We start from the raw sequence: 19,257 nt of genomic DNA, 5'->3' as shown, positions 1-19,257 counted from the left end.
AAGTAATAAAGATAATTAATTTTAAAAACCCTTACTATCTAGAATATATAAGAATATATAATATATACCTAGATTTCCCTTGCTAAGTGATGGAAGAAGAATCATTTTCATGAGGAAATACAGATGATAAATTAGATATATAATCCTGCTGTTAATTAAAGGAAAATTCAAGCAGACAGTATTTGCAGCATGGTCTGGGTACATCTTGCAAAACATGATTCAGGTTATAGCTATAGCTTTGGCTTAAACTTAAAACCCATGCACTTTTTATTCTTTTAGTACAACAAATATACTGCAAATAAAACTTGTAATTGAACATATTTGCCACCAGGTGTCACTTTTGTTTAACTTTAAAACTAAATTGGGGGGAAGAAAGGTGGAGCCATGGCTTTAAGATTTATGGTAGACAGGACCTGGGGTGGGGAGAGTTCTGTACTGAACTAAACAAACTAAAGATAAAAAAGGCACCTCTGAGAGGGAAATGTAAACATTCTTAAAATTTTAAGTTACTTTAAAAATAAAAATGTGATAAGAATAAAAGGGATAAAACATTTTTTGATAAATAAAACAAAGATTCAAGTTCAGTTTTGTATTACTGAAAAATAAAATTATGGGGGACAGAGGAGAAGAGAGAGCAAAGAAGAGAGAAAGAGAGAAAAACAATGAAATAGGAGAACCAAAGAAGAAAAGTAGAAAGAAGGGATAGAGAAAAAAAAAAGTTCCTTAAAAAAAAGTCATTATCTTTTTAGGCAGCCTTGTTTTAAAAACAACACCCACTAAGACTGTATTAAAATTATAAAATAATATTTATAACATATGGCTTACATTATCTTACAAACTGTTAAGAAACTGTATGCCTCCCAATGAAATCAAATCCAGTGGACACAAGCCAAGGCCTGACATAGTAGAGATCACATGGACGGGCTCAGAGGATGACAGACCTGGGTCATAGGTGGTTTTCATAGGCTGAGTGATCTCAGCAAATGACTTAGTCTCCCCCGCCTCAGTTTTAAATCTGAAAGTGGGGATAATGCCACTTATAGAGTTTTGTAAGACTAAAACTAAAATAAGTGAAAACGCATGTTGCCTGGAAAAACACATGCTGCCTGGAAGATAGCAGACTCTTAATATTTTCTAAATCTGATTCTGTTTTATGTTAAATACTTAACTCTGAAACTATTCCCTAATATGAGTCCTTTCCATTCAGCTATTTCTCATCCCCTTAGCCCACAACACCTTTTTCCAAACCCCTCCCCTCTAAATCTTAAGATTTAAGGACCAGCTTAAGACTCACTAAATTAACAGATCTTCTCAATGACTCTCATCACCTTTCTATCTCTATTACAAGTTAACATTTTCTTGTTTTCTGAATTACACTATTACATTGTTGCTAATTACTTCACGTATCCCTAGTCCTGTCTACCCAGTAATAAGTGCTGGGAATTAATTTGAGGTACTAAAAAGAGAAACAATAATTCTCTTAGTATCTAGAATTATTTATCCATCTGTTTTACTCTTTCAATAAATATCTATGGAGTACCTAACATGAATATTCAAGGCACTATATCAAGTGCTGAAGATACTGGAATAATTGGTTCAGGACACAAAGTATGGTTGTCAGCATAACAGAAAAAGCAAGGGAGAAGAGGAGAAAGTAAAGAAGAGGAGGCAGACAAGGATGCTCAGGTAGTTCTGTCATGTGAGTGTTAGCTGGAGATAAATTCTCTTATCATTTGGGCACTGGACACCAGAGTAAGTTGTCATCAATAACATTTCATTGAGCACCAGTTATATGTCAAGCTCTTATGATCCTTACTAAGTAAAGGTTTTAATAATTCAGTAGCCAGAAAAATAACTCTTCTCTGAAAAAGGTGATTAATTTTCTTATAGTTTAAAGCAGAACTTGGCCTAACATTTAATAGCTTATTTGCTTTTGTTTTCAAATTTCAGAGTTTATTTTTGAAATAAAATTTATTTAATTATGAGATTCTAAAGTTTCTGATCATCTATTAAGAATGACATATTTTAGAACTAGACTTTAAGGCTTGTTTCGTTTTTATTTGTTAGGTAAGATTAGTAGATCTGAAGGTTATGTTTGGAACCAACATTTTAAACATAATTATATCCTGACTTTATTTAACTGAATTTTTGTGATACTATATATAATGGGATATTAAAAAAAGAAAAAACATTTAAAGTACCTAAACAGATTAATAAGAGACAGAGAAAAGAAAAAGGACCAAGAAAACCAGGAATAAGTATGCCATCCTCTAAAAACAGTGTCTGAAAATGCTCTTATTAAACTTTAAGAAGTTTATTTGGGCCATGTATTTTACATATGGCTCCACATTTTGCAGAAGAGGAAACTGAGGTCCAGAGAAGTTATCTACTGTGAGGTTCAGAGTAGTTATACAGCTACAAGGTGGCAGGAATGGGGGTTTGATCCTTGTCTGGTCTGATTTCCAAACCCATGTTCTCTTTACACTATTAACTTTTCTCTACAAAAAAGTGAACCGAGTTCTTGATTAGCTGTACTAATGGCACTTGGCCATTAGTCTCTCTCCTTGTCATAAATATTCTGAAGCTCTGGTTCTGTGGCTCTGCATTCTCACCCTTCCAGTTTTCTTTACCTTCTCTGGCCCACTAATTACAGGCCTTACTCAGAGTTCTGCCTTTAGCCCACACTCTAAATCTTTCATTTTAGGGATCTTATCCAACACAAAGGCTTCAATCATCACCTGTGTCTGGGTAATTTCACAATCTGGGTCTCTGCCACTATTTCTAATTGCCTGCTAAACATTTACACTTGCTCACCTAGCTGGTACCTCCATGTCAACATGACTAAAACTTACTACACCAAATCCTTTCTCCCTTTGGCCTTCCTAATGGTTTTTCACAGTCCAGGAAGGGCAAGGCCTCTGAATCACTTTTTACTCTTCCTTTTCCTTCACCTCTCACTTACTTAACATTTTGTCATCTATAGATTGGTCCTTTCTTTACTGACAGTTGATCTCATATTCATCTCTTTTTTCCATCCAAAGTGCTTACCACTCAAGGTATACTCCCGCCACCACCTCTGTATGCAAGAACTATTGCTACCTCTGTTCCCCTTCCTCCACCCCGCACACTACTAATAGACTAATTTTATCAGCATACTGCTCTGAGGGGAGGCTCTTGGCTCAAAAGCCTTCCGTGGCTTCCCACTGTCCAGGACCTCCATATTGGTGACCTGTTCTGCTTCTATATTCTCATTTTCCTCTACTCCCCTATGTATTTTCTAAATTAACACTAGGTAAACTTGACCACTTGAAGTTCTCTCTACATGATTTATACTTCCTTAGTTTTACCCCGTTTCTCATTTCTTCAGCCTGGAATGTTTTCTCTCCTTGATCTCTCCCTGTTAAAATCTTATCCACCCTCCAACACCTCCTGTTCTGCAAAATATTCTCCCTTCACTCCCTTTGAACTTGTGCACATGCCTGGTCATTTTGAGGAAAGATGATATCTTATTTGTTTTGGGTCACCTCTTCTCCCAATTCATTCAAGTACCAGGCATAAAGCCTTGGGTAGTGCAAACACTCAATACACGTTTCTGAAATGAATAATGAGAGTAGTGATGTGCAAAATTCAAAACTGCAATCAACCAGAAGAAGCTTTTTCTGATCGTTATTAGATTATACCTTCTAATAATTCAGTATCATTTGCCTTTCTAGTTAATTTACTTAGTTAAAAGTTAAAAAAAAAAAAAAAAAGAGTTCCCTTTCCCTGATGCCTGTTGGTGGCAGAGGGGAGAAATCCAAAGTTCTCTTGGGTAGTAGGGGAAAGGTGTTTAAAACTTAAAATTTCTAGTGTATAACCTAACTGAATACCAGTGAATTAACTATTTTTTAAAGAATTGAGGACAGCAAATGCCATTAAGAGGGAAAAAAATGTTGGGCCTGTTGTTTCTTGGAAGAAGTTGAAGATTCTGTTTTATCCTGGCTTTCCCAAGATTTTTAATAAGATGAAAGTACCTTTTAATTTTTAATCCATTTGCCCTCAAATGTTGACTGTACAAGTAAGAAATGATTTTTCTTCTTGACCAAGATCAACAAGGCAAAAGTAGCATAACCACAAAATAGTGTACAGCACACTGAAGAGAAGAATATCATTGGGGGTTAGAAAAGCAAAATGACCAACATTTGCCTTTTAGGTTTTAGTGATAGAAAATCACACTTCTTAGATTCAGGAGGTTCCTGCATTCTGTTTAAATCAATTCTTTTCAGAACTTTCCAGTCGAGCCAGAACCAAAGGTTACAGACAGAAGCCAACTCACATGAATTCTGCCGTCTTTGACGGCAGGACCGTCCTCAGCAAGACGAAGGATGAAAAGACCCATGTTGTACTCCTTTCCCCCTCGGAGGCTGAATCCAAAGCCCCGGGGGCCCCGCTCCAGCTCCACTGGGTAACAACCAAGGCCCTAGAGAAAAAAAGGATAAGAGAAACAACTTCTCATGGACTCCTTTATTTATATTCTGAAGAAAGACTACTTTCATAGCTGTGAGAAATGATTTTTACTTTCAATATACATTTCTATAGCATAAGGAGAGAATTGTTTGAAGGGCTGCCTAATTTTTATAAAGGCAACCTAAATTAATCTGAAGATTACAATGGAACAATTAGAGAAGAGAATTTTGGGAAGTTCCTCCTTTAAGTAGATTTTGACTAATATTCCTGAAAACAAACAAAAAACCCTACTTTTATTAGCTAAAACACTATTTGCTTCTAAGTGCTTAAACAAGGGTTCAAATTTCTCCTACTATATGGTAAATTTTTCTTTCACTCTTTACATTCTCACATGGAAGCTAACAGACTGCCAAACGCATAGTAGGTCTACAAGAATTATTAATTTTGGAAACAAACTTATCCAAACTGATTTGCAATAAAAATTTACCAATGTCAGTGATACAGAAACTCAGAACATCAGTCTGCATCTGTGGATATTTGTTTACCTGATTGTGTCGACTGCCTACAATTGAAATCACTGCAGTGTCAGGCTGTGCGAGGTGCTTGTGGTCAGACCACGAATGTCTGTAAGAAGTGGAGACATCTTTTCCAATTTCACCTTCTAGGGCACTTCTACAAGAGAGAGAAATCAAGTCACTCTCTGAACCGAGAAAATGAAAAACAGTCTAAAAGTAAAGGCAGATTAATTTCTTTTCTTTGAAAAGCTGAATGTTGCCATTCTCTGACAAACCACTATAAAGACAGACTACATCTAGAACCAGACAGATGCTAGGAAAAATCTCGTCATTAACTCCAACACAGTTTAAAGTCTGTCAAAATCCCATTTTTTTAAGGGTGCCTCAGTGCAGTTTATATCAATGAAAACTGCACTCAACTGAACTGGAGGGTGGATAAGTTGACCTTGTCACAATGAAAAATGGCTCTCTGTAGCACCAATGCCTGTGAAGATGCTGCATTTCTCAAAATCTAGTTTTTGTTTCATGGCTAATATTTTCAACAAAAGAGAAGAGAAATACATACAAAATACTGCTCTGCTCAGGCAATCTAAGAAGACAGCAATCTGTGCGGGTCTGAGGTCACCCTTACAAAAGTAGGACCAAGAATAGCAGAGACAGATACTACTGTCACCTGTTTCTAATCCTCCCTTGTCAGGCATGATTGGATAATCCTACTGTGCCGAGGATGGAGGCTAGGAAGAGGTATGAGGTATCAAGGGGGTGGAGAGAATAGAGAAGGTATTTGAGGGTGGTATATGGAAGATTTTTCATTTCAACTTCAACAGCTGGCTTCTGCGTAAGTGCATGGGGGAGGGGTATGGGATAGGTTATGAAGAGTGGGGACACGAGGAGGAAAAAAACCACAAAACCTGAGAAGAACAGCCCCACCTGTCCCCAGGAATATGGTTGGCCTGTGACTGTCCCATGGGCCTGTGCTGTAGGGCTGGGCTTTGCCTGGCTGAGTTTGTTCCTGATGGTGGACCGTGATGCTCTGTTTAAATGAGAAAACAATAGAAATAAGAATTTATACATAAAAATGTGAAGGCCAAGTGGATCTATGAAAATAAGAAAATAACAAATGGTTACTACTTTACCAACTTTAATGACTTTAGCATGAGCAGCACTATTGTCAGCTGTCTGGAATTGGAACATTCACAGTTTTTTCTTGCGGCTTTTGACTAACGTGTGTTTTAAGAGAACAGGAGTCATATTCTTACTTCCCCACTTTCACCTTTGTTTTGTTCACCCATACAACATGAAGATCAGAAATGAATATGCTTAATAATATTCATCTAGAAGACAGAGCTCCAGTAAGTATCTTGTAGACAATTATTCTATGGGTTTCTAGAGCATACTTCTCGTAATTGGCAAGCTATTCTAGATGACAAAGATAGGTTTCAGGAATGCTGGAACAGAGGCTGGTCTGCAAACTACACACACATCTGTGAGCTTGTATCTTTAATACAGAAGCAGTTATTTTGCTTGACACTGAACACCAAAGACAAACTTATAAAATCATCCTGACTGCTGACAAATGTTTATAAAGATTATACTGCTTCTATTTTCTAAGAACACAAATATAGGTGAAAAAAGTAGCATTTGTTTCTGTATCATTCCCAACAGCTCTGGATTTCCTGCTGTTCCTGGACAGCAGATTTCATAGCTAAGCAAAGTTAACTGCCTGCATCTAGAACTAGATGGCACATCATGGGAGATGACAGCTAAAAGAGATTCTTAAGGCTGTCAGACTCATATGCTCAAAACTGAAACTTGAACATTTTACTCTGTCCAATGTACCCAAGTATTGATAGTCAACTCTGTATCTCACAAATATTAATAATTATGTTTCAACAAAAATAATATCAAAGCATAGGATATTTAAAATATCAAGGACAGGGAGCGTAGCTTGACTAAGACCATGAACTCCGGAGCAAGATGGACAGGGTTTAAGCCTGACTCTATCATTTACTAGCTATGTGTTCATGAGCAAATTAGTTATATTTTCTGTGCTTCTAATCATCTCATCTATAAAAGGGGAATTACAGTTACCTCATGGGGTTATTGTATTAAATAAGTTCATACATGTATATGCTTAGAACAGTACCTGGCCTATAATATTCACTATATAAAGGATTCTATTATAACTATCATCATTATTCTCGTCATCAACAGCAAAATGATATGTCTCATTTGGGGCTGCATTTCTCTTAAAATATTTATTCTGAAATATTCACCTTTCTTTGAAAAAATGTTCAAAGTAGAGACCATTTTAGCTTAGAACAACATGTGGAAACTGATATTAAGTGAATCTTGGAATATAATGGAGATAGAGAAAGTCTGATGTTAAAGATTAGAGATATGAATGTCAGGAAGTTATTTCTACTGAGGAAACTGAAACTTCAGGCTTTACTATATGCATCACTGTTTTATGACTTGGATTAAGTTGTTCCTCTCTAAAGTTCTGTGGGACCTAAAACCATAAGTAAAATATTTTTATTTAAGAATGTCTCACATCTGGAAGCTAAAGAGTACACTAAAAACAGGCAAAACACAGGCAAGAGGGTACAAAGTGGGAGGAGGACAGAGAAGCGGTATATGATCTAACCACCTGGCCCCTGCGCATTTCTAATGCTCTCTAACCGCTAGCCTTGTGTGTTGAGATGGATTTCAACATGGACCAGACTTCGAGAGTAAGTCTGTGGAGGAGAACTCACCAGAAGGTTGTGTTTCCTCTTTAAAGTCAAGTATTCCAGGAAGGAATGTGGGATGGGGTGGGCTATCATTTTTTTCTTTTTTTTGGTGACCTAGAAATCTGTTGCTCTTTTATACTGCTATCGTGAATTTTATTTTCCTAATTAGCTTACAAAGTTACTTATGCTGGCCTCCTAACTGGTCTCCTTGCTACCAATCTGGCCTTCATTCTGCTTCCAGGATTCCAGTTCTAACACACAGATTGAAACATGCCACAAACTTGCTTAAAAACCTATGGTGACTTTTTGTTGCTCATATGATACTATTCAACCTTGTCACCTGGACAGTCCTGCCTTCCCACTTCACCTCCTGTTCAAAATGTCATCTCCCTTATGAAATCCTACCTGGCTCCTTAAGTACACTGAGATCACAATATTTTCATAGCACTTACCACACTGTGTCAGAGCTCGCTGAATACCCATCTCTCCCGCTAGACTGTGGACTCTTTGATTGGAGAAATCACACCTCATTTATTTTTATATTCCTGTCACCACTGGAAATTCCCAGAAGTCCTTCCACCTTTGCTTACTGGATATGTCAATTTCAAGTTACCTGTCTGTAAACCTGAGTGCCCATTATAGAGCTGAATTCTCTTCTGTCATTGTAAATTCATGGCTACTATTAAGGGGATAGAAACAGATGTGGAAAATTACATCTATCAACAAAATGACTGGGAGATGCTTATACCTTTGTAGAAGTCCATGATAGATAATTTTTTGTCTTTACTAGCTTGGCTGAAGTAATGGGTATATAATATCCCAGAAGGACAGTATAAATGAACTGATCAACTTCAAGTTTTCTTCTACCTTCTCTTAAGATCGGGAGATGTCACTTCTTGGCAAAAAGTACCACATATTGGTGCTTACATTTTAAGTTACATGTTTTTTGTTGTCCTCATCAAGATTAAATAAAAAATATATGATTGGTATGCTTCTCATTTTTAGTCCTTCGACCCACGGTATGTGACTTCTCCAATCTACTTCTGTGTCATAAGCTACTCTACTTCTCAAAGTCAAATATTTATTCCATGATGTCAAACAGACCTATGTTCTCTGTAAATTTTACCTGAAAATTCTTCAAAGAGTGAAGCAATGGGTTAAGTATATCTCTCCCTCAATGAGTATTAATTTTTACTGGAGTTTCTGTGTGTAAGTACTTAAGGAAAAGTACACTATCAGAGGATAAACCACAAAATCCATAGTTAAACTATAACAGCAAACATTATAATGTATTTACCAACAGTAAATAAGAACTCAATGAGAGAACTTTCTAAAACTCTATTAAAGGACGTAAAAGGTAATCTGAATAATTGGAGATACACCTTACTTTTAGGGGGAATGACAATATTTAAGATATCAATTTCCCCAAAGTTTATATATATATTTTCCCAATATATCCCAATAAAATTGCAGTTGGATATTTTTGGAGGAGCTTAATAATTTGCTCTGAAATTTTATATGGGAAAGTTCCATTGATATCTAGTCAATTTGGAGATAGAGAGAGACAGATTTGTCCTAACAGACAGATATATTAGGATACACCACAAACTTACCGATTAAAAAAAAAAGCTAAAAAAAAAAAATATGTATACCAATCATCAACCCAACAACAAGTAAACTAATAGAACAAAATATAGAGCTTGGAGACTCATGTTTAAAGGGGAAGTTAATATACAGGATAGATGGCACCACAAGTCAATGGGGAAAAAAAGTACTGTGTAATAGTTCGTGCTGGGAAAACCAGCTCATGACAAGAATAAAGTATCTAACTGTGTCCCTTCTAAAACTATACACAAAGGTAGGCTCTCTCTCCATCTCTCTCTCTCTATATATATATTTACAAAAAATGCAAAATGCAAAATTACAAATCTAGTAGAAGACAATGTAAGAAAAAATCTTGTGGTATGGGGTGAAAATCTTAAAATGTGAGGTCTTATCTTAAAAACCTCAAAAACTCAAGCTATAAGGTAAAAATTAACTGATTTGATTATATCTAAATTAAGAATTTCTTTATAATGAAGGAGAACCATGGTCAAAGTTAACATATTGATGACAGGAAACGATATTTACATTTTCTAAAACAAAATCAGATTAATGCCTATTTAATTCACAAAGAACCCCTAAATGTCAACATGAAAGACAGAAATCCCACAAGAAAAATCCCACAAGTAAAAGATATGAACAGGCAATTCACAAGAAAAAAACTCTAAGCATATGAAGAAATGCTCACATTCATGGGTAATGAGAGAAATGCAAATTAAATAACAATGAGATAACATTTTCATTGCTTTAGATTAGCAAATTCAAAAGCTGATAATGCCAAGTATTGGTAGAGATGCAAAGGTATAGGAATCTTCAGTGTTTTGCTGGGGGAAGTATAGATGGATGCAGCAATTATGGAGAGCAATCTGACAGTACTAAGTCAAATTAAGCACACGTATACCCTTTGATCAAGCAATTTCATTCCCCAAATTCTCACACTGTTTTATAAGATACACATTTAAGGATGCGTATCACAGGATTGTTGGTGGTACTGTGGAGTTGGAGGCAATGTGGCTGTCTAAGGGGAAATAGACAAGTAATATGTGTAAATATACATTACAGAAAACTGTCAAGTGGTAAAAAGCAATCAATCTCATTTACCCAGCAATGTGGATAAATCTTAAAAGCACATGGTGCTACTGTTACCAGGGATGAAGGTCCTGTTGCCTCGGTCCTTTTCCCAAGACAATGAAGATACTCCAGTCTGAGGCAACAGCAAAGCTTTCATGACAAAAAGGAGCATACACTTTAAGAGAGAAGCGGGTCAATTCCCTGAGCAGAGAATGGCCCCTTACACACAAGTTTAGGGGTTTTTATCTTACTAATTTTGTATGGGTATTAGCAAACTTGATTGACATTTTGATTGACAGTTCAGGATTATATAACCTTTTCCCCACTGCGCATTTCCTTACCCATAATTTAGTCTGTTATAATGATATGTACTTATAGATTGCATATGTATAAGCCCCAAAAGAGCATTGGCATGTTCAAAGGCACCTAAGGTCTCAAGTTTTCCCTACTGCGCATGTCCGCACACCTGGGAAGTTCCTATCAGGACCTTGAGGTCAAATTGCGGCTTTTTCTTTATCAACTTGCCCATAAAAGGGGTGGATTCTGGGTGGAGTTTCCGCTAAGTTACCTCGAAGGGGACGGACCTGTCTTCAAGTGAGAAGTAATTTTCCATTTCCTTCTACCTGCTCATGATGAACTAACTGCCTAACACTATGACACCAAAGCACAAGTAACCAAAGAAAAAATAGGTGAATTGGACTTCGTCAACATTAAAACTTTTGTTCATTAAAGAATCATATCAAAAAAGTGAGAAGGCAACTGCAAAACAGGAGAAAAATACTAGTAAACTGTGTATCTGATACAGGTTTATGTTCAGAATACATAGAGAAGGCTTAACAATTCAACCATAAAAAGGACAAATAACCAAGTTATAAATGGGCAAAGAACTTGAACAGACAATTCTCAAAAGATATACAAAAGGTCAATAAGCACAGGAAAAGATGGTCAACATCAATAGTCATCAGGGAACTGCAAATCATAACCACAATGAGATACCACTTAACACTGCCTCGAATGGATAGAATTAAAAACCAACCAACCAACCCCCAAAACAGAAACAAGTGCTTGCAAGGATGTAGAGAAACTGGAAGTCTCATATATTGCTGGTGGGAATATAAAATGGTGCTGCCATTGTTAAAAACAGTTTGGCAGTTCCTCAAAAAGTTAAACATGGTTACTATATACCCAACAATGCCAGTCCTAGTTATATATTCAAGAAAAACGAACCCACACATCAGCACAAAAGCCTGCACACCAAAGTTCATAGCAGCATTATTCAGAATAGTAAAAAAGTAAACAACTGAAACACACCAAAGTTCATAGCAGCATTATTCAGAATAGTAAAAATGTAAACAACTGAAACACACCAAAGTTCATAGCAGCATTATTCAGAATAGTAAAAAAGTAAACTGAAACACACCAAAGTTCATAGCAGCATTATTCAGAATAGTAAAAATGTAAACAACTGAAACACTTATCAAATGATTAATAGGTAAGCAAAATGTATGTATACATAATGGAAGATTATTCATTAGTCATAAAAAGGAATAAAGTACTGCTACATGCTACAAGGATGAACCTTGAAAACATTTTACTAAGTAAAAGAAGCCAGAAATAAAAGGCCAAATGCTGTATGATTCTATTTGTATGAAATTCCCAGCAAATCCATAGAAACAGAAAGATTAGTCGTTGCCTAGGGATGGGGGTTGGAGGAAATGAGAAATGACTTCTAATAGGTATAAGAGTTTTTTCTGGAGTGACAAAATGTGGAATTAGTGGTGATGGTTGCACAATTTTGGGAATGTACTAAAAACCACTCAATTGTACACTTAAGAGTAATGGATTTTGCAGTATGTGAAATATATCTCAATTAAAAAGAAAAAACACCAAGGTCCAGGGTTCAATCCTTGTTACCAGTCAGCCACCAAAAAAAAAAAAAAAAAAGAAAAGAAAAAAAGAAAAAACAATTAAGTGCCTCGAGGAATCCTGAGTTGGATTCTGCAACAGTAAAACAACATTAAAAAACAAACAAAAAAACCAAAACACATAGTTCTGAGAAAAAACTCAGCATAAAATCTATAACAATACCATTTATATGACTCAAAAATAAATGGCAACACAATAAAAATTGTTTTTTAAAAGACATAAAATGAGGCACATACTACATATTAAAATGGTTGTCGGTGGGAGCAATGAGGAAAATGAGAGCAGCAAATGGAGACAGATGGGAATAAACAAATAAATGGGAAACAAAATAAAACAAAATTATGGGTACAGAATCATTCCAATACGAGTCTTTGGTAGCCTTTAGTAACTTGTATTCACTCTTAATGATAAAATGAATAAGACCTGACAAAAAATTGGAAATCAATTTTGAAAAATAATACAATTTAAAGGTTTCTTTAGAGTAAGCAGGAACTACCAGACATAGTAATTTATGTTCAATCCATGAGAACAAAGTGCCATCATGCTGGAAGAGGTGGTAGTGCTGTGGGGAATGTCATGAGATACAGATAGTGCCAAGTCATGACTATGGTCTGAGAGGTTTTTTTTTTTTGGTTGGTTGCAGCTACTATTTATTCACTGTTTCCTTCAGGTCAGGCTGAGAGTTTCACAGGTAAAATCTCATTTAATTTGTGGCAACCCTATTATTTTTTAATTATTTATTTTTACTGAAACATAATTGATTTTATGTATCTATGGGATTCAGCACTGAATATAAATACCTGTGTGTAATATGTGATGCTAAAAACAGGACGATTACATTTTTTGTGGCCCTTTACCAAGTTCTCGCTGCCCACCTCCCCACCTTCCCACCTTTGGTGGCCTCAGTTCTGTTCTCTCCTTTTGAAAGTTCAATGAATTATGGTGATCATTCTTTTCTCTTCCCTTCCTTCCTCCTTTCCTTCCTTCCCTCTGCTCCTTCTTATGGGTGAGAACATATGGTATTTCTCTTTCTGTGCCTGGCTTTTTCAGTTAACATAATTTTCTCTAAGTTCACCCATGTTGCTGAGGATGACAGAATTTCATTTTTTTTTATGGCAGAGTAGTATTTCATTGTGTATACATACCACATTTTCCTTACCCAGTTGCCCATCTATGGATATTTAGGTTGGTTCCATCTCTTGGCTATTGTAAATACAGCTGCGATCAGCATGGAAGTGCAGGTATCCCCTTGACAAGATGATTTCCACTCCTTTTGGTGTATAACCAGCAGTGGGATTGCTGGATCTATCTGTAGTTGTTTGAGGAACCTCTGTACTGTTTTCCATAATGGCTGCACTAATTTACAATCACACCAATGGTGGGTTCCCCTTTCTCTGCATCCTTGCCAGCATTTGTTATTCTCTGTCTTTTTGATAATGGCCAGTCTAACTGGTGTGAGCTGATACTTCAGTGTGGTTTTGATTTGCATTTCCCTGATGTTTAGTGATGTTGAGCATTTTTTCATGTGTCTGTTTGCCATCTGTATATCTTTCCTTGAGAAATGCCTTTTCAGCTCCATTGCCCATTTTTTAATTGGATTACTTTTTTTTTTTTTCTGTCAGGTTGTTTGAGTTCCTTGTATATTCTGGATATTAATCCTTTGTCATATGCATAGTTTATAAATATTTTCTCCCTTTCTGTAGGTTGTCTTTTCGCTCTGTTAACTGTTTCTTTCGCTGTGTAGAAGCTTTTTAGTTTGATGTAATCCCATTTGTTTATTTTTTCTTTTGTTGCCTGTGCTTTTGGGGTCTTATTCAGAAAGTCCTCGTCCAGTCCTACTTCCTGAAGAGCTTCCCCTGTGTTTTCTTTTAGGAATTTTATAGTTTCAGGTGTTATAGTTAAGTCTTTAATCCATTTTGAGTTGATTTTGGTATGTGGCGAGAGGTATGGGTCTAGTTTCATTCTTCTACATATGGATGTCCAGTTTTCCCAGCACCATTTATTGAAAAGGCAGTCTTTTCCTCAATGTATGTTCTTGTTGCCTTTGTCAAAGATCAGTTGGCTGTAAGTATATGGGTTGATTCTGGTTTCTCTAGTACGTTCACTGGTCCAAGTGTCTGTTTTTATGCCAGTACCATGCTATATTGGTTAGTATAGCTTTGTAGAATAATTTGAAGTCAGGTAGTGTAATGTCTTTGGCTTTATTTTTTTTTTTTGCCTGGGATCACTTTGGCTATTTGGGGTCTTTTGATGTTCAACATGAATGTTAGGATTGTTTTTTCTATTTCTGTGAAGAATGTCATTGGTATTTTGATGGGGATTACACTGAATCTGTAGGTTGCTTTGGGTAGTATGGACATTTTTACAATTTTATTCTTCCAATCCAAGAGCATGGAATGTCTTTCCATTTTGGGGAGTCTTCTTTAATTTCCTTCAGCAGTGATTTGTGTTCTCATTGTATTTATCTTTCACCTCCTTGGTTAAATTTATTCCTTGGTATTTTATTTTTTTAGTGACTATTGTAAATAGGCTTGCTTTCTTGATTTCTTTCTGCTAATTCATTATTGGAGCATAAAAACACTACTGATTTTTACATATTGATTTTGTATCCCGCACTTTACCGAAGCTGTTTTTTAGCTCTAGGAGATTTTTTTAGAGTCTTTAGCTTTTTCTATATATAGGATCATGTAATCTGCAAACAGGGACAGTTTGGCTTCATCTTTTCCAATCTGGATGCCCTTTCTTTCTTTCTCTTGCCTCATTGCTCTGGTTAGTACTTCCAACACTATTGTGTTAAGCAGAAGTGGTGAGAGTGGCATCCTTGTCTTGTTCCTGTTTTTAAGGGAAAAGATGCCCATTCGGGATGATATTGGTGGTGGGTTTGTCGTATATGGCTTTTACTGTGTTGAGATACTTTCCTTCTATACCTAATTTGCTGAGAATCTTTATCATGAAGGGATATTGAATTTTGTCAAAACAATTTTTTTAAGTCTTTAATCCATTTTCTACATCTGTTGAGATAATTATATGGTTTTTGTCCTTGATTTTGCTGATGCAGTGCATTTATTGACTTGCATATGCTAAACCATCCTTGCATCCCTGGGATGAATCCCACTTGATCACATGTATAATTTTTTTTATGTGCTGCTGTATTCTAATTGCTTATATTTTGTTGAGGGTTTTTGCATTTATGTTCTTCAGAGATATTGGCCTGTAGTTTTCTTTTTTTGTTGTGTCTTTGTTGGTTTTGGTATCATGGTAATGCTGGCCTCATAGAATGGGTTTGGGAGAATGGCCTATGTTTCAATTTTTTGGAATAGTTTGAAGAGAATTGGTATTAATTCCTCTTTAGAGGTTTGGTAGAATTCAGCAGTGAAATCATATGGTCCTGGGCTTTTCTTTGTTAGGAGACTGCTGATTACTACTTGGATTTCATTGCTTGTTATTAGTCTGTTCAGTATTCCTATTTCTAATTTGTTGCCTAGATGATCTGTCTAATGAATGAGATTTTTATGAACAGAAGGAAGACTTTCTATCCTTTCCTGAGCAAAATAAGAGATTCTAGGTTTAATAAAAACTTAGAGTATAATAAAATAATGTGTAATCACTGAAATGTGATTTTACACATCACCTGTGATTGTATTTCAAGAGTCTGTGTTCCTGCATATGAAATATACTTCTGCTAGGAAGTTTCCTTCCAGCCTTTTATTTCTCCTGACACTGACTGACATTATACAGGAATTCTCAAAGTTCTATCCAGAAGTATTTGGGCCAGAATGACAAAGGTAACTTTTCCTCTAAGAAAAATGACAAGCAATTTTGGGCAATATCTTAGAGAAAACACCATCAACAATAAAAGGTAATTTCAAAAGAAAAATTATACTAAGAAAAAAGTGGTCTTTCCCCTACTGAAACTATCTATCTCAAGGCTCCTCAAAGTGTGGTTCGTGGGTCAATCAGCAATAAGATATGTACAGATATTGAAAGTAAGCATTTAGAAAATTTTATAACAATTTGTCAGAATAATTTTATGTCTTTATTTTTTATTTATTATATTTCACAAAAATATTGGTCTGAGATGGACTGGGAAAAAAATCACTGGTCATTTTCTGTACATGGTTTGACTGATTTATACTACTGCTAGTCCCACTCCTAACCACTTCTATCACTTAGTGCCTACTACATGCTAGTCATGGTCATATATGTGCACTACATAGATCATTCTCAGAACAAACCTGAAATGTTATTTCTTATGGCACAAAGGCCTGCTTTTCTCTGTGAGTCATAGAACATATGTTAAGGCTAGAATGCAGGCTACAGAGATTATGGTAAGGAATATGATATAAGGAAATTTGACCAAAATCACATTTAAATAACAATCAAACAATTTTTTTATTCAAAAAATGTTTATTGAGCATTTACTATGTGTCTAACATCGTTTTAGGTCCTTGGGACTTGGCAGTGAACATGACAAAATCTCTGACTTCATAAATCCTATTACTTTAGATTCTAGTGGGGGAGATGAACAATAAAAAAAAATTAATCTCAGGTAGAGATAAGTGCATTGAAGAAAAGTAAAGCAGGGTAGGGAATTAGAGTACTACAGTAGGCAGGGGGAAGGGTTATTTTAGATAATATGGTTAGGGAAGACACAGCAGTTAAAAAGATAGGCTCTTGAGCCAGACTGCCTAATTCAAATACTGGTCCTGTTATTTGCTAGTTTTATGACCACAGGCAAATTATCTAACTGCCTGGGGACTTAGTTTCTTCATCTACAAGAATGGGAAAATAATAGCCTCTACCCAGGATTATTGTATTCAATGAGTTAATATATGTAATGTGTTTAGGACACGGCCTGTCACATAGTGAGTGCTTACTAAATATGATTACTATTTCCTTAGGAGGTGAGATTTAAGCAGAGACCTGAATGAGGGAGCCAGTCTTACAGGTAAAATAATGATAGCTATCATTAGATGAGCACCTTAGGGTATTTATGCAATTTATGTACATTTTCACCTTTAATCTTTGCAATGATATTACTTTCACTGTATAGATAAAAGACTGAAGATTAGATATGTTAAGGAGTTTGTTTAAGGTCATACAACTAGCTAATAGGTGTCAGTGAACTTTGCCAAAAGCCTTACTTTTATGAGTTTATACAACCTCTGCTTAAGTAATGGCACAAAAGATCTCAGAACTAAAATCTCCTAACTTTTACTTTGTTCATTTGTTCACTCATTTATTCATTTGTTCATTCACTCATTTGCTCATTCCTTCCTTAAAAAATATTTACTGTGCACCTACTAAGTATCACAGCCTACTAATGTTTTCTCTGTCTTCAAAGAACAGACCATTTAAATAAGGAAATAATTATTTTACAAAAGAATGATGTTCAATGAACTGCAGATATAGACGGTGCTATGGAAGTCAGGGGGAGGAAGCCCATGTGTATAGAGACCAATGAGGACGGGGCTTGGAGAGAACACTGAGAGGTAACATTAAAAGTCAGGCTGGGAGCAAAATCAAAAAACAGATTCTGTGCAGAGTGGGGAAGTATTGAACTACTATGGAGGAGGATCTTAGAAGGAACAATCGGCAAAGTCTGGGAAGAGTGTGGGAACAGAACAGAAAAGAAAAAGAGCAGAGGCGGGGATGCCACAGCATCTCGGGGTCCTACCTAGAACTGGAAAGGGCCTCAGAGAGCAGCTGGGTGAACTCATGCCCACATAGACATACCCACTACAGTATCTTGAACAGAAAAAAGACTTATGTAATACCTTAGAAGTAAACATATGAGAGTAGTACAGTAGGCACAGAAAAGAAAGGTAGAATCAAGAAGTATAAAAGACCTGGAAACTGACTAGATTAGAAGGTCATGGGGGAAAACAGAACATGAATACACAGTATATAGTATGAGGAATTTTAACATGAAAGACTGACCCCTGATAATTCTGTTTTTGGCTTCTCCTTGTTAGTTTTGCAGAATCAGGAAAAATGAGATGAGCATTATGTAGTGGTTATCTTGTAATTCACAAAGAACATAGACTGATTTAAAAATGGTTCCTAATTAGAAATTCTTAATAATCAAAACACTGTAAAGCAAGGCAAGACACTAAACTCATTTGTAAGACTCCAGGGCTGCCAGTCTGTGTTTTATGCCCTATTTACTAGCCATTCCCACACCCCTACCCCGACTCCTGTTTATAAAGCAGCTGCCCAGAAAAAAGCCTTGCCCCCAAGGAAAGGCACACTATGGCATGGGCCTGACATAAAAGGCTTGATATCAACAATGACTTTCTTTGAACTGTTTAAAGGATTTTCTCTCATTCAAGCAGAGACTTAAGACATTATTTTAAGAAAATAAGATCTGAAAAGTATTACCGATCTCTTTCACTTCTGGGTGCTTGCATCTTCAGCACATAAATAAATGGCCACCATTCACAAGCTGGATTATTTTTCTTGAGCTGCTGACAACTTTATTACAAACTATCTTTTAAGTTCATTAAATGAAAAAGGCAAAGAATGAAACTCCAGGGTATATAAATGGTTCTATCACTGCAGTGATTCTGGTGATGCTGGAGGAAGCCATTGACTTCTGCAGGCTTTGTGCCTCTCAGATCAGCTTGGGAAAGGCAAGTCTATTAGTTCCTTACCTTCTTCAGCAATGACCGTTAGTGTGACGGTGACACCAGCATCTTTGATCAGCTGAACAATGTTATCATGGGACAATTCGATAATGGACTGCCCATTTACTGCAGAGATATGATCTCCAACTTTCAGTTTTCCACAGCGATCAGCTGGACTTCCTTCTATGACCCGGCCAATTTTATGAGGAATAACTATGGGACAAAAAACCCAAGTTCTTCAATTATTTAAGATGTCTGCTAGTGTCGCATTCATCATCATCATCACTATTTAAAAATTCAACATAATTAACATTGAAGAAAATTCTTTAAAAACATAAC

General features: G+C 36.1%; 1 protein-coding gene across 2 annotated transcripts in view; it reads right to left on the bottom strand.

Moving 5' to 3' along the window:
• MAGI3 (membrane associated guanylate kinase, WW and PDZ domain containing 3) overlaps positions 1 to 19,257 on the bottom strand; it is a 260,239-nt gene that overhangs the window by 4,800 nt on the left and 236,182 nt on the right. For both annotated transcript variants that reach the window (XM_063104426.1, XM_063104427.1), the window contains exons 16-19: positions 18,946 to 19,131; positions 5,892 to 5,994; positions 4,992 to 5,118; positions 4,316 to 4,459 (exon numbers count right to left, since the gene is read on the bottom strand). In XM_063104426.1, coding sequence (XP_062960496.1) covers positions 4,316 to 4,459; positions 4,992 to 5,118; positions 5,892 to 5,994; positions 18,946 to 19,131 — 560 coding nt within the window. The remainder of the gene's footprint in view (positions 1 to 4,315; positions 4,460 to 4,991; positions 5,119 to 5,891; positions 5,995 to 18,945; positions 19,132 to 19,257) is intronic.

The sequence above is a fragment of the Cynocephalus volans genome, chromosome 8, assembly GCF_027409185.1.
Source record: "Cynocephalus volans isolate mCynVol1 chromosome 8, mCynVol1.pri, whole genome shotgun sequence".
NCBI lineage: Eukaryota > Metazoa > Chordata > Mammalia > Dermoptera > Cynocephalidae > Cynocephalus > Cynocephalus volans.
The sequence above is the reverse complement of the archived record's forward strand: the minus strand, read 5'-3'. Positions and strand labels throughout refer to the sequence as shown.